Source organism: Pygocentrus nattereri, chromosome 14, assembly GCF_015220715.1.
Source record: "Pygocentrus nattereri isolate fPygNat1 chromosome 14, fPygNat1.pri, whole genome shotgun sequence".
NCBI lineage: Eukaryota > Metazoa > Chordata > Actinopteri > Characiformes > Serrasalmidae > Pygocentrus > Pygocentrus nattereri.
Window position 1 is genome coordinate 19,452,335 of NC_051224.1, and position 14,710 is coordinate 19,467,044.

At 42.4% G+C, this 14,710-nt stretch overlaps 1 protein-coding gene across 1 annotated transcript; it reads left to right on the forward strand.

Moving 5' to 3' along the window:
- Positions 1 to 5,558: 5,558 nt before the first annotated feature.
- Positions 5,559 to 14,218, forward strand: lin7b (lin-7 homolog B (C. elegans)). Its single transcript, XM_017697484.2, has 6 exons — positions 5,559 to 5,806; positions 6,923 to 7,041; positions 9,057 to 9,128; positions 9,339 to 9,548; positions 10,554 to 10,717; positions 11,643 to 14,218. The coding sequence occupies exons 1-6, from the start codon at positions 5,728 to 5,730 to the stop codon at positions 11,662 to 11,664; spliced, it is 666 nt and encodes a 221-aa protein (XP_017552973.1). The 5' UTR covers positions 5,559 to 5,727; the 3' UTR covers positions 11,665 to 14,218.
- The last annotated feature ends 492 nt before the right edge of the window (positions 14,219 to 14,710 follow it).

Here is a 14,710-nt window from a genome sequence, read left to right on the forward strand (position 1 = left end):
ATTGTCTCATAAAACTTAGCACAAACAGTTTAGCAAGAAATTTAATTAGTTTGCAAAAAATGAACACATTTTTTAAACTTAGAATAACACAGACAGGAGCGGTATAGACTGTGACTCTAAAAGGCTAAAAGAGAAATTTACACAGACTTAGCGTTACAAAACAGCTTGTCTGTTTAGGTCTATTTTAACGGCAACAAATCAATTGAGAAAAGACCATCAGGGGTGTTGCCAGACCAGGTTTAGGGGATTTTAGCCCAAATTTTACAGAGTTCACAAGGCACTAGAACCTGCAGGAGGCACTGCTGTCCTTTGCTAAAATTGTAACTAATATTTAACTCTACTAGAGTAACTCATTTCAGTTTTGGACTTTATACAAAAAAAACAAAAAAAAAAAACAACACTAACTCAAAATCAATTAAGAAGATTTAATTCAAAGCTTAATACTGCAGTAAACCACAATTACAAACATTGCCTTTTTCATGAACCACACTGCTGTGTTGAACTCACTGAGTTTCACCTCAAAGTTGCAGCACGGCAACATATACATTTCGTCATCCATGAAAACTGTCTTTCAATTCAACACAAATCACTGTACACTGCATTCCATTATTATGCAAATGATATTTTTCCCTGATTTTCCTAAATGGTCGATGCAAATGAGTCAGTATAATAAAAGTCAATCACCCGTTAGAGTATAAACTGAATTTTATTGAACCTCCCAATGATAACAGTATATTCTTCAATAATAAACTCAAAATGCACTGTTCCAAATTATTATGCACAGCAGAGTTTCAAAACATTTTATAGGTTGTAAAAAACTGAAAAATGGTCATTTGTTGAATTTGCAGCATTAGGAGGTCACATTCAATCAAAAACATCCTAACAGGCCAAGTTACATGTTAACATAGGAACCCTTCTTTGATATCACCTTCACAATTCTTGCATCCATTGAACTTGAGTTTTTGGAGAGTTTCTGCTTGAATTTCTTTGCATGATGTCAGAATAGCCTCCCAGAGCTGCTGTTTTGATGTGAACTGCCTCCCACCCTCATAGATCTTTTGCTTGATGATACTCCAAAGGTTCTCTATAGGGTTGAGGTCAGGGGAAGATGGTGGCCACACCATGAGTTTCTCTCCTTTTAGAATCAGAAGTTTTATTGCCATTGTCAATGAACAGGATTCACAGACTAGGAATTTGCTTCGGCATGAAGGTGCAACATAAAAACAAGTAGTAATAGGCATGCAAAATTAAGTCCACATAAATAAATACTCTAGTTTTATGCCCATAGCAGAGGTATTCCTTGCAGCATGAGATGGTGCATTGTCATGCATGAAGATGATTTTGCTCCGGAAGGCACGGTTCTTCTTTTTGTACCATGGAAGAAAGTGGTCAGTCAGAAATTCTATATACTTTGCCGAGGTCATTTTCACACCTTCAGGGACCCTAAAGGGGCCTACCAGCTCTCTCCCCAGGATTCTGGCCCAAAACATGACTCCGCCACCTCCTTCCTGATGTCGCAGCCTTGTTGGGACATGGTGGCCATCCACCAACCATCCACTACTCTATCCATCTGGACCATCCAGGGTTGCACAACACTCATCTGTTTGGAAATTTTTCATGTATGTCTGGGCCCACTGCAACCGTGTGAGCACAAGGTTAGGGGTGGCCGAATAGTAGGTTTATGCACCACAGCAAGCCTTTGAAGGATCCTACACCTTGAGGTTTGCGGGACTCCAGAGGCACCAGCAGCTTCAAATAGCTTTTTGCTGGTTTGTAATGGCATTTTAGCAGCTGCTCTCTTAATCCGATGAACTTGCCTGGCAGAAACCTTCCTCATTCTGCCTTCATCTGCACGAACCCGTCTGTGCTCTGAATCAGCCACAAATCTCTTCACAGTGCGATGATCACGCTTAAGTTTTCGTGAAATATCTAATGTTTTCATTCCTTGTCCAAGGCATTGCACTATTTGACGCTTTTCGGCAGCAGAGAGATCCTTTTTCTTTCCCATGTTGCTTGAAACCTGTGGCCTGCTTAATAATGTGGAACATCCTTCTTAAGTAGTTTTCCTTTAATTGGGCTCACCTGGCAAACTAATTATCACAGGTGTCTGAGATTGATTTCAGTGATCCAAAGAGCCCTGAGACACAATACCACCCATGAGTTTAATTGAGAAACAAAACAAATAATCTTTGACACTTCAATCCAATTTGCATAATAATTTGGAACGTGGTGTAAATCTATCTGCTGTGTCCTGCAGACAACCACATGAATCAAAACCCTGCACTGATGTGTTTAAAAGAGAATGTACTCATTTTAGCGTGAACGCTAGCTAGACAGGCGTGCCATGCTCAAGTCAAGCCAAGCTGGATATGTGTATAGAGTTTACGTCCAGCTAAGCAGTTAAGTTACTCATTACTCCTCGCGTTTCAAATGCAGAGTTTTGGCCCGTGATGCAGGCCCCACTCCGCCTGCAGTTCGCTCTTGTGACAAGTCTTCCTTTTTGTGGGCGAAAATCTCCGACGTCGGTAGGCACATGACACCGTTATCTCAGAGATGAACGAAATCCACACATTTGCCCAGATTTTAGCACGAACGGATAGACTACGAAGAAAAGCAATCGCATTCGGTTAAACGCGTGAACGGCTCCTAACGGTCGTGTTTGTATTTAAACGGTCACGTGGAACGCGGGGAGAGACGACCCTGAGCCGGACCTCCAGGGGGCGGAGTCAGACTGATCCATATCAATATTTTCTTCCCCGCTCAGCCGCTCATGTGTTTTTTACCTCAGCACACAGCTGTTGAGTAAACACAGTTTAAAGTTGCGCAGTTTTCTCTAGTTTGTGTATCTTAAATAAACATTTTTAAAGCATGGACGACGAAAATGGCCAGTGTCCTAACGTTACTGGTTTACTCACATTAGTCATGTCGTCGTTTTGCAGTCGGCGCCGTGTTCTTATGCCCATATTAGGAACTCCGGGTCTAAGCTTCGTTTCTCTGTGGGCAGAATGAATAGGGTTTTCGAAAAAAATCGCCTCTATCGCACCCTGTGTTAAATAAAACTGTTCAGAACGCGATACGTTGTGTCATGTGAACGTTTTTCTCCAGAAAACCACTGGATCCTGAATTATGAGGTCTAAGGAGTTGAAATATAAATACTGCTACATGTGAGCTAAAGCTGCGGCGCACAGAATTCACGTCATTAGACTGGCAGCCTCTGTAAGCAGGTTATCACCCCCTCATCAGCTCATTTAGGCTCTCAGAATATCCTAATTATTATTATAATGCTGCTAACATTTTTCTGAGGGCATTTTCTCAGGACATTCGCCAGTTTTTTGTTCGACTTTTCCCGTTCCACCTTAAGTGGTGCAGTAGGCACGTTCTGAACTGCCGCGCCATATTAAAAAAAAAAGGGAAATGGGAAAATTCGAACAAGCAGCCGGTGAAAAAGAAGCCGACTTCAGGTTCATGGAGGGCTGAAAGGCATGATATGGGGAGGTTTCACTATGAACGCTTAACAGCCGAGTAACATTAACTTATTTTTCGCTGTTTCATCGAACTAAGAAGTCAGTGTTTTGTCTTGCTTGCTAATGTTTGCAACAGCTACTCACAGCCGCTGCACCATTTAAGGTGGAACGGGAACATTCAAACAAGAAGCTGTAAAAAAAAGCAGATAAATTCAGCCTCGACATTTTAACACGGACAGTATTTTTGATAAGGAGTTTTAGCCTATCAGTATACCCTACCCAGAGGTTTTATTTATGAGTATATCTGTAAATGTGCACCACAATAGAACATTTCGCTAAGATGCCACAGCCCGCCGTCGATTGGTGTAGTTTAGTATACATACAATATGCACTTACATTCAGAATGCGAACATTTTTCATTGTGCAATATGCTAAGTGCAATACAGATTCCTATGCAACTCTTATTTTATTATTATCCTTATTTTGTTGTAAATAGTCTAGAGATTTAGCTTTCATTTTTATTATTTATAATGTTGATAATGTTTACACTGTTTCCCATTTCTATTTCTGAGTGCCTTACTCCTGTTACTCTGCTGCTGCTGTAATACTGTGAATTTCCCCGCTGTGGGACTAATAAAGGATTATCTTATCTTATCTTATCTTAGTGACATCAATTTAATGCACGGTAGCTTTAGCTCACTTGTAGCAATATTAGCATTATAGCTCTTTACGACCTCGTAATTCGGAGGATCCAGTGGTATTCAGGAGAAAAATGTACACAGGACAAAACGTATCTAATCTGGATCTAAGGGGCTGAGCCCAACTCCTGAAAACCAGCCCACACCATAATTCCCCCTCCACCAAACTTTAAACTTAGCACAATGCAGTAAGACAAGTACTGTTCTCCTGGCAACCACCAAACCAAGCTGTTCTTGAGTTAATCTGAAGGCCACATGAAGTTTGGAGGGCTGTAGCGAATGGCTCTGCAGAAAGCTGACGACCTCTATGCACTATGCGCATTTGCCCCCGCTCTTTCACAAATGCTTGTAGAAGCAGTCTGCAGGCTTAGGTGCTTGGTTTTATACACCTGTGGCCATGAAAGTGATTGGAACACCTGAATTCAATGATTTGGATGGGTGAGTGAATACTTTTGGAAATATAGTGTATAATACCATCTGAATAATGAGGTTGTGACAACCTTGTTCAGACAGCGTAAACGGCACCACCTTTTGAGAACATTGTAACAACGTTGTAAGAAAGTAGACAACGTTGTGTTTGCTGGGTATTGCGGAGGGTTACATGTAGAACAAAATAGTCCCCAAAGAAAACTTCTTTCTTTCAGATTTATGACTGTTTTACGGAGCCCATAAGAGATTGTGGTTTAAAAAGAAAAAGGTTAATGACACTGTGGTCCCTACTTTATTTGTTCCCTCGCAAATGTTTGTAAACGCTTTCAAAAGCTGTGCTTTGGTTAAGCTCGGAGATGAAGCAGCTCACTGAATTGACGCTGATTTTGGATTGAAATATGAAGACAGTGTCGCTTCTCAAATTCAGACATGATTATGCTGTTAGTGACGCAAACTGAAACTGAGACCGAGGGTCCTCGTTCACAGAGACGACAGAGAACAACCGCTGAACAAACTCGGCGCAGACTGGCGAAACTGGGAGAACAGCTTTAAACGTTCGCTGTGCTAAAAACAAAGCTCCAATGTAGGCAACGTCGCTGGGCACCTCTGGTCCTACGTTTGTTTGCTGTCTGACAAGCATGTTTTACGAGGAAACGCACAACATTACAAAACTCAGAATCCACGTGTAGGTTCACTGGTGGGTCTGGGTCGTAACTAAAAGGTGTATATTTGTGTTGTAGACGTTGTGACCCCGGATCCCATCACCATCACTGTGAAGCCTGGGAGGTTCTCTACAACGCACCGTTCCGCATCAAGTCAATCCGAATCGTGCAGAAGTTTTGAAAAAAGTCGGTGGAGTTTCCCTTTAACTTCATCCAGACGCGCAGCGTCTCAAGATCCCAGCGAAAAGGGGAGCCTCCCGGGAGCCAATCACGTCGCTCCGTGCCTCTGACGCAATGCGCTGCGTCACCCGCGGAGATTGACTCTGCGTGCTCCGCCGTGCAAAACCCGCGAGAAGTGAGAGACGCCGAGAGGGTTTTCGGTGAATTAGATGCTGCACCTTTAGCTCCGGAGAGACGCCGAGAGCCGAGAGCCGATAGCCGAGAGGAAGCGCTGCAGCGCGGCTCCGTGTCCTCATGATGTCATCCTACTACCACCCGGGGAAGGACGCGGCGGACATGGCGGCGATGAGCGAGCCGCTGTGCCTGGAGAGAGGTGAGGTGGGGGCGACTCGGCTTCCTATTCGTCAGCTTCTCGTTCGAATTTCCCCGTTACACGCTGCACCGTTTAAGGTGGAACGGGAAAATTCGAATAAGAAGCTGACTTAAGCTCCATCCGCGTCCGGGGGGGGGAGTTCCTCACGCATTGGCTCGGTGTGTGGAGGTCTCCTAGCCAGCTGGGGGGTCTCGGCCGTGGAGGCGCGGTCAGTAGTGGTCACTAGTGGTCACTGTGTGTTAGTAGTAGTCACTGTGTATGAATGGACACCGCCCGCCCGAGAGCACCTTGTGCTCACTCCCAGTGTAACGTTATACTCTGTCTTCTGTGGGTTGGTCCAGCATACTGGTGGTAACCTCAGTCCACGCAGATTACAGCTGTGGGATTAAGGACCAGGAGCTGGTATTCGGTCATTTAGTTGGGCCGCGCTCTGGGCCTGTAGGTTCTGTCTTTGCCCACATTCGGTTATACGGCTGTACGGCTGTAATGGGTTGACTGGGTTTTTTTACACTCAGTATATTCATAAACATCTTCATATTCAGTGCCATATGTTGCTTTTGTTTTACTGGTTCCTTCTCTTCATCTTTGCTTTGCTTATGCCACCTCTCCCTACTCTGTTCTTTCTTCCTCTCCCATCATCTCCTCTGTTCCCTTCTCTCCTCATCTTTCTTTTGCTCTTCTCTTCTGTCACTTCTTTTCCGTACCACTCGTCTGGATCTCTTTCATCTTCTCGTTTTCTTTACTTATCTTTTTTTTGGTCTCATCTCTCTCCTTTCTTTCTCTTCCCTTTTCTGTCCTTCATCTTATGTCTACTTCTCTCTTTTTTCCTCTCTGTGGCTTTCTCTTCTCTTTGGTTAATCTCTTTTCTTTCTCTTTTTTCTCTCTTTCTTCTCATTGTCTCTCTCTTGCTCTTCTCTTTCTGTGGTTGTCTGTTCTTTCACTTTTTCCCTCCGTCTCTCTGTCTCTCCCTCACTGTCTCACTCTCTCTGTTCTCTCCTTCCTTTTTCTCTCTCACTCTGACTCTGTCTTTCTCATTCTCTCACTCTCTCTCTCTCACTCTCTCTCTCACTCACTCACTCACTCACTCACTCATTCACTGTCTCTCTCTGTCTGTAGATGTGTGCAGGGTGATTGAGTTGTTGGACAGGCTGCAGAGGAGTGGTGAGCTGCCGCCTCCTAAACTGCAGGCGCTGCAGAGAGTTCTTCAGAGCAAGTTCTGCGCTGCTATCAGAGAGGTGGGATTCCTCTACACACACACACACACACACACACACACACACACACCTGCTCCTCTTTCTCTGACAGAGCACAACGCACTGAGTGAGCTTTTCTTCAGACTCTTATGAGTGGTCTGGAAATGTAGATCTCTGACCCACCACAGTTTGATTCCTTTACAAATCTCAAATATCACCATGATTTGATATGACTTGATTATGGTTCTTTTGGAAAGGAATCAGTGAATCTTTATAAATGTAAAACTGTAAAACTTTAAATCTTTAAATTTTTACTCTGATTTTTTTCACTTTGATCAGGTTATAACTGGGAATTAAGGAATGTCTCATCAAATTTCATCCTGCTTTGATTTGATTGTGTGATTTGTTGGCAAATGGTTCCATCGGTGTTGTGAAATATATTTTACAATGATTCGTTTAATTTTGTTTACAAATTTTTGAAAATAACTGAATAACTCTTAAAATAGAAAATATTACCATGATTCAATTCACTTCATGATTCTTCTGGAAATTAATCAATGCATCATTAAAAGTCATATTTTGTTCATGAATTAGTTTGATTATTATTATTCTCTTGGAAATGAATCTGTGCCTTATGAAATCTCAGGTGTCACCGTGGTTTGATTCGATGTGATTATGGAATCAGTTCAGTGAGTCATGAAATATCCAATTACTGAATGCGATTTGATTAGGATTCTTTACAAAATGCTTCAGTGGATCACGAAAGATCAGATTTCACCACGATTTGAGTCAAGTTAATTATGATTCTTTAGAAAATGATTAAAATTTTCATGCCTGGATTTGATGGTTGTATTTGATTAGCTAACTTTCTACCATGTGATTTCTGAAGCACTGAAGCTGCTGTCCGCCTGTGATGAATTACCGCTTCATTTTCCTCTTCAAGTTGCTGGACGTTGCCTGTCAGATCCCAGCGGACAGTAAGCGGCGTGTGGGCAGGAGCGGTTTTTGAATGCAGGGATAAAGTCACTGATTTGACTGCACTCTTCTTTCTTCCTCCCATGCTTTCACAGTGACTGCTGCTTCTGCAGACCTCCTCTGCACTCCTCCCTCTCTGACTGGAGCACATCCCTTTCTCTGTCTCTCCTCCCAGCTCTATTATTCTCCTCTCCACGACTCTCCCACACTCCATCTAAAGGCACTTTCCACCCAAGTGTGGGCAATATGATAAAATAGAACACTGTGATACTTGGAAGACATTACCATGATGTGTGATACATGATTTACTTTAGCTGAGGTTTGAGAACAATTTGAGGTGGTGAAAATGCAGCAGTAACAGTCGAACCTAATGAGTACAGCTATTTCATTCAGTGTTTGCAGAAGTCATTGATTTAAGAAGGAACTGGAGAAAAAAGTCAAATAGTAAAAGTATAAGTGGAAAGTTTGTAAACAAACTTGGCATCCCAGCTGGTTGCCAAGGTGTTGCTAGTTCATTGCAGCAGGATTCGAGGTGGTAGCTAAGATGTTACTATGCGGTATTGATGGTGTCCCACGTGGTTGCCAAGGTGTCAATATGTCCCAGATAGTTGCCAGGGTGTTAGTAGGTCTGCAGATACATAAACCTTTATAAAACATAAAGATTGCTACATCTACCTGGCTTAGCATTACAGGGAAATATTATTTCTTTACGGTTACAAATACAGTAAAATGATTTAAATAAGGGTATTTATTTAAGCACAGTAGCCCAACATTACCTGAAGATGCAGCACATTTGGAGTAGAATATATACTTATTGTATACTTAAAATCGTATTGTTATGCAATTTATCACAATGATTTCTTGTCATATTGCCGACCTCTACTTGATTTCACAGAACTGTTTTGTTTTCGCACTGTTTACAGATGATTGGCTGACGCACAAGAATGCGAATTGTTCTTGCACTTTTGTTATCAGTTTAGACGTCTGCCAACCACCCCACCCACACTCAGTCCCACAGCTCAGCTGTTTGAATAATCTGTCTTTTTGCGTATAATGTGCCTTTTTTATGCTCTGTCTTATAGGTGTATGAACAGCTGTACGACACCCTGGACATTGTGGGTGGACCTGAGGTCCGTGCTCAGGCCACTGCTAAGGTAAATACTTTGCTGCTGTTGCTCGACTACATGGGCAACAATTAGTATTGTGATTACATCACTGCGTATTACACTTGCGATACACTTCTCTCTCTTTTTTTAAATTTTTTTTTATTTTACATTTCTGAACAGCCATCTGCAGTCACCATTTAGCACTTCTCATTCCCTTCATGAATCTATGCCATGTTGTTTTTGCCTCTCTCTCACCAGGCAACAGTTGCAGCTTTTGCGGCCAGTGAAGGCCACGCCCACCCACGTGTGGTGGAGCTGCCCAAGACGGACGAGGGACTGGGCTTCAACATTATGGGAGGAAAGGAGCAGAACTCTCCCATCTACATCTCTAGGGTGATCCCTGGAGGTGTGGCTGATAGGCAGGGCGGACTGAAGAGGGGCGACCAGCTGCTGTCTGTCAACGGAGTGGTATGTAGAGTGGCAGTCATGGGTGACTTTTGGGGGGGGGGCGGGCAAGGTGGGGCATTTCCCCCCCCGCTTAAATGTTTGTCAACTCCCTTTACTTATGGAATGTTGACACGTAAACATTATCTACCATACACACTCACCGGCCACTTTATTAGGTACACCTTCCTAGAGGAAGGTGGACCCCCTTTTGCCTTCAGAAGTCTTTGTGGCAGACTTTCAACAAGGTGTTGGAAACATTCAGAGAGTTTGGTTGGTTATTTGAGTTACTGTTGCCTTTCTATCATCTCAAACCAATCTGCCCATTCTCCTCTGACCTCTCACATCAACAAGGCATTTTCATCCACACAACTGACCGCTTACTGGATATTTTCTCTCTTTTGGACCGTTCTCTGTAAACCTTAGAGATGGTTGTGTGTGAAAATCCCAGTAGATCAGCAATTTCTGAAATACTCAGACCAGCCCGTCTGGCACCAACAACCATGGCACGTTCAAAGTCACTTAAATCACCTTTCTTCCCCATTCTGATGCTCGGTCTGCACTTCAGCAAGTTGTCTTGACCACCTGTACACGCCAAAATGCATTGTGCTGTGGCCATGTGATTGGCTGATTAGCTATTTGTGTTAACAAGCAATTGAACCTAATTGTACATAATAAAGTGGCTGGTGAGTGTATATAGAGACTGATCTCCACGACACTAGGGGGCAGCCTGTATTTTGATGTAAGTTTTCATGCAATGCAATGTACTATCTAAAGCACTGCAGCCAGTTTAATGTTTGTTAACGTTTAATTAATTATACGCTGACAAAATATAGGTTATTTGATAAATATAAGTTTTATACTTGCGGTATAGTTGACTGAGATGGCTTGCCCCCCCATCTCAGTCTCAGATATCGCCCATGGTGGCAGTGAAGCGTGCGGTTTGATTTTTGGCGTTACGACTGCAGTTCACAGAGCATTCCACTGTTCTCTGTTCACTCAGTGTTTCCCACATTCTCCTGTGTGTAGAGTGTGGAGGGGGAGCACCATGAGAAGGCAGTGGAGCTGCTGAAGGCTGCGCAGGGTTCAGTGAAGCTGGTGGTCCGCTACACCCCCAAAGTCCTGGAGGAGATGGAGGCCAGGTTTGAGAAGCTGCGCAGCGCCAGGCGGCGCCAGCAACACACCAGCTACGCGTGAGTGTGTTTCTGTCTGTCCAGTTTGGTTAACTGAATACACACAGCAAACCCCTACAGAGAACTGAACTCTTAGCTGCACTTCAGTGACTGCAGCAAACTACTGTACTTTCATTTTACACTGTTATGGAAAAATAACTTTAAAATGTTGAGCAAAAGACCCATCTGTGTGTTTTGTAGGGTGAAGTTGAGTCACTTCCCTCACCAGCTTTTGGCCATAAAATGGTTTAAAAATTGTTTTACAAATGTCCATTTTTAAAAGTTTGTCATGTACATGCTTTGAAACCTTCAGCACCTTCTGCTTAAAACACTTTTCCCGTGTCCCTGATTTATAGTGTTTTTACAGAATATACTACATCACTGTGTTAAATTTGTACTGGTTTAAGTAGCGGTGAGAAAGTTACAGTATGTGATAAATTTCCAACTCCGTCTTTTCTTTTAAAGGTGTAGGTGTATTTTCCTAGATTCACCTATTTGAATCTAGACTGAAGTTCAGCTGCTCACACACTGTATGTTAAGACACTGGTTGTCCAGATTTCGTTCAAATACAGCTTTTAAATGGCCAGGTCTTATATAAAGTTATTTCTAGTGTGAATTTGTTTGTCCCAGTAGCACATCAAGTCTGAGGTACTCTTTGTGGCCAAAGGTATGTGGACACCCCTCCTAATTGTTGAGTTCATCCACACCTATTACTGACAGATATATAAAGTCATGCACACAGCCAAGCAGTTTCAATAGACAAACGCTGGCAGTAGAGTCGTACAGAGGAGCTCAGTGACGTTAAACATGACACTGTCATGGGATACCACGTCAGCCACAAGTTTATGAAATTTCTGCCCTGCTAGATCTGCCCCTGTCAACTGTAAATGTGCTTTCTTTCTAGATTCTAATACAATACTTAAATTCCTTTTTTTCTCATTCACAGGTCTTTAGAGTCTCGAGGTTAACCAGTTCAAACCCTCTGGTTAGCCTGCTGAGCATCCCCATCATTTGAACCTCCAATGGGAAGACAGAAGACTATCGCCGACGTGGAGAAGAGCGTAGACTCAACTTAGATACGTTGTTTGTATGTTAGTGGAACGTTCCCAAAACTGTAGACCTCAAATATACTCTTTCCCCCGTCCATCTGTAGGGAGAGACTACATAGTGTATCCGTCTGTCAGAGTGATTTTTAAACAAAAAAAAATCTGTGTATGTGAAAACGCCCTGTTATTTATTGTTCGGTAATGTTAGCAGAGTACATAGACAAACTATAGCAACGTGCTGATGTGAATACAGCTTATTCACGGATCAGAAGCATGCAGTTCCACTCCTCTAAGGGCTCTGTGTGTGACTTAAGCTGCTCTGCAGCAAAAGGATTTTAGCAAAGGAACGACTGCCTTGAGGGAGTTGTGCGTTATTGCTGAAATCCTGCTCCCAGTTCATTTACATGAGGACTTTCCAGACAAGATCCATAGACTATAGCAATGTCTGCAGTTGTAGCTGTGCGTCTGAATGATTGAAGTCAGTTTTTACCAATCTATTTTTTAGGGACCTCCAGAAAGTGCACATTTTTCCTGTATGGCGGCTCCCAAAACACCTGAACCAGGTATTTTGAGTGTTCATGACTACCTAGTTCATGTGCTATATGATATTGGTGGAAAAATTGAAGGAAAATTTAACAATAGTAACAGTGTGTTGGGGGGATAAAGGGCATCTGCCAAATTTTCAACATATCTGCATGATATAAATGGTTAAGAGGTAAATAGTTGTTCAGAGTGGTTTGGTGTGAAATGCAGTTCTAAAGAAACTTACAGTCACAGTTGTTCACAGTGGTGGTGATAGGAACCAGACGTCTGAAGCTTTTAATGTCACCAACGATGGGCAGAAAGGGGTACGGTTCCTGTCTCTTGCTTCAAGAGTCCGCTCTGATGTCTCTTAAAGATATTCTCACAAAGTTAATAGTGAAGTGGTTATAAATACGCTGCCTGATGACTGATGCTGCGTTCACGTTTTCAGTGGATGGATGACGGCAAAGTGGAAAGCTCTGCCACTGCCAGTGGCAGCAGTCCACGGACTGCAGCGGTGAACAGAGCACTCCATCAGGAGTTCACTTTTTCTAACTTTTGACCGCAGTAGGCTGACTTTTTGGATGTGTTTAATTCCAGACTAACTCAGTGTTGTTAACAAAATTAAGAGTACAGTACTCTCCTGCCTTTTTGCAGCTTAAAAAACAGTCTACGCTCCTAAATCTCACCGATAATCATCCATTTTTGCCAGTACTGGTATCACCATGCCAATGATTGAGTGGCTTCATGCTAAAGTCTGCCACTTAGAGGTTGTTTTGTGATGGAGAGATTCTGGCCTGCAACATATTTTTAAAACATTTGCAGGACGTCTTAATGCAGCGTGTTACCCAGAGAAAATTTTACCATCATCAACATTACATAGAAAAACTCAGACTTGTGTAGGTTCACTTGTAGGTTTGGACAGTAAAAATGGCTGTGTTTGTGTTGTAGACTTGGCAACCCCTGGTTCCTATCACACCATAGTAAAGAAATCTGACTTGGTATGTTTCCCTGCAATAACCCATTTCACAACAGAACACTCTGAATTAATTTTTCATCTCAATCATTGAATTATGCAGAAATATAAAAAAAAATCCATGGAATTCCTGTTTAAGGATATAGAGGATAAATTCTGCATGAAAAAGGAGGAGAACACAATATTTCAGGTGTATTGCTGTGTATTATGCTTGCACTATATCTGACAATATATATAAAAATGTATTTGCATATTGCATCAGTTCTGCAGTATCATTATAGTGAAGGATGATGTTGCACAGTTAAGAGTTCACAAAAAAAATCAGATTAACCCCAGGCATCATCAAGATCAGCCAAAATTCAGGCCTTGTTCAGGTGTGTTGGGAGCTGGGATGGGGCAGACATAGACAATCTGATCAGGTCCCTGAAAACTGGTTTAGAAAAGGCTTCTGTAGATCACATCACTTTATGGAAGAATACAGTGGTGGTAGAAGATCGTTCTGGAGTTGAAGAACTAACTTGCCTCATGCTGGTTGAACATATAGCTTTTCCTCAGCACTGTATGCCCAAAGATACCGTACCATTCCTCAGAAGAAAGAACTGTCGGTGTGTGTGTGTGTGTGTGTGTGTGTGTGTGTGTGTGTGTGTGTGTGTGTGTGTGTGTGTGTGTGTATGACAGAGAGAGAGGGGGGGGGGTGGAGAATCACTGAGTGAGCGAGTGGGTGAGTGAGAGTGTGAGAGAGAAAAGTGGTGTGTTAATACTGTAAATGTGTTCAGTGCTAGGATTATGAATGTCCCTGTGTCAGCAGGTTGTCTAACCCTGTGTTATGGAGCTGTTACATGTGGCTTTGAGCTACTGGTCATGCCTGTTTAGATATTCATGAGCTTTTATTTATTTATTTATTTATTCATTTATTCATTCATTCATTCATTCATTCATTCATTCCTACAATAAAATTGACAGTGTCACCTAACAGTGCATTTGTTTGCTTTTTGTCTGCTTTGGGACACTGCAAAGGTTTTAGGCACCTGAGGAAAAAGTCTTGACCGTGTGTTTGCTTGAAAACTGTTAAAATCTCTAATCTCTGTTAAAACGCATGGCAGAAAGATGTGTATATGCGTGTGTGTATGTATGTGTGTGTGTGTATATAATATATATATATATATAAATATATATAAAATCTCCAGCGCACCCCCCCCTCCCCCCCCCCCCCCGCGACCCTGACGGAGAAGCGACTTAGAAAATGGATGGATGGATGTTTTAGAAGATATGTATTTAATAGGTATTAAAAATGTATTGCTCACATACACATACTCAGTTTCTGATGTTTTTCAGTTTTTGACATAATAATTACCCTTTACAAGGCTCCAGCGCCCGAAAATGTGTGTGTGTTCTCCCATATATGTTGTATGTCAATTTTTCATGAAGATTGGAGCAAAAGAAATGACCCAAAATGACTTCTACTTAAGT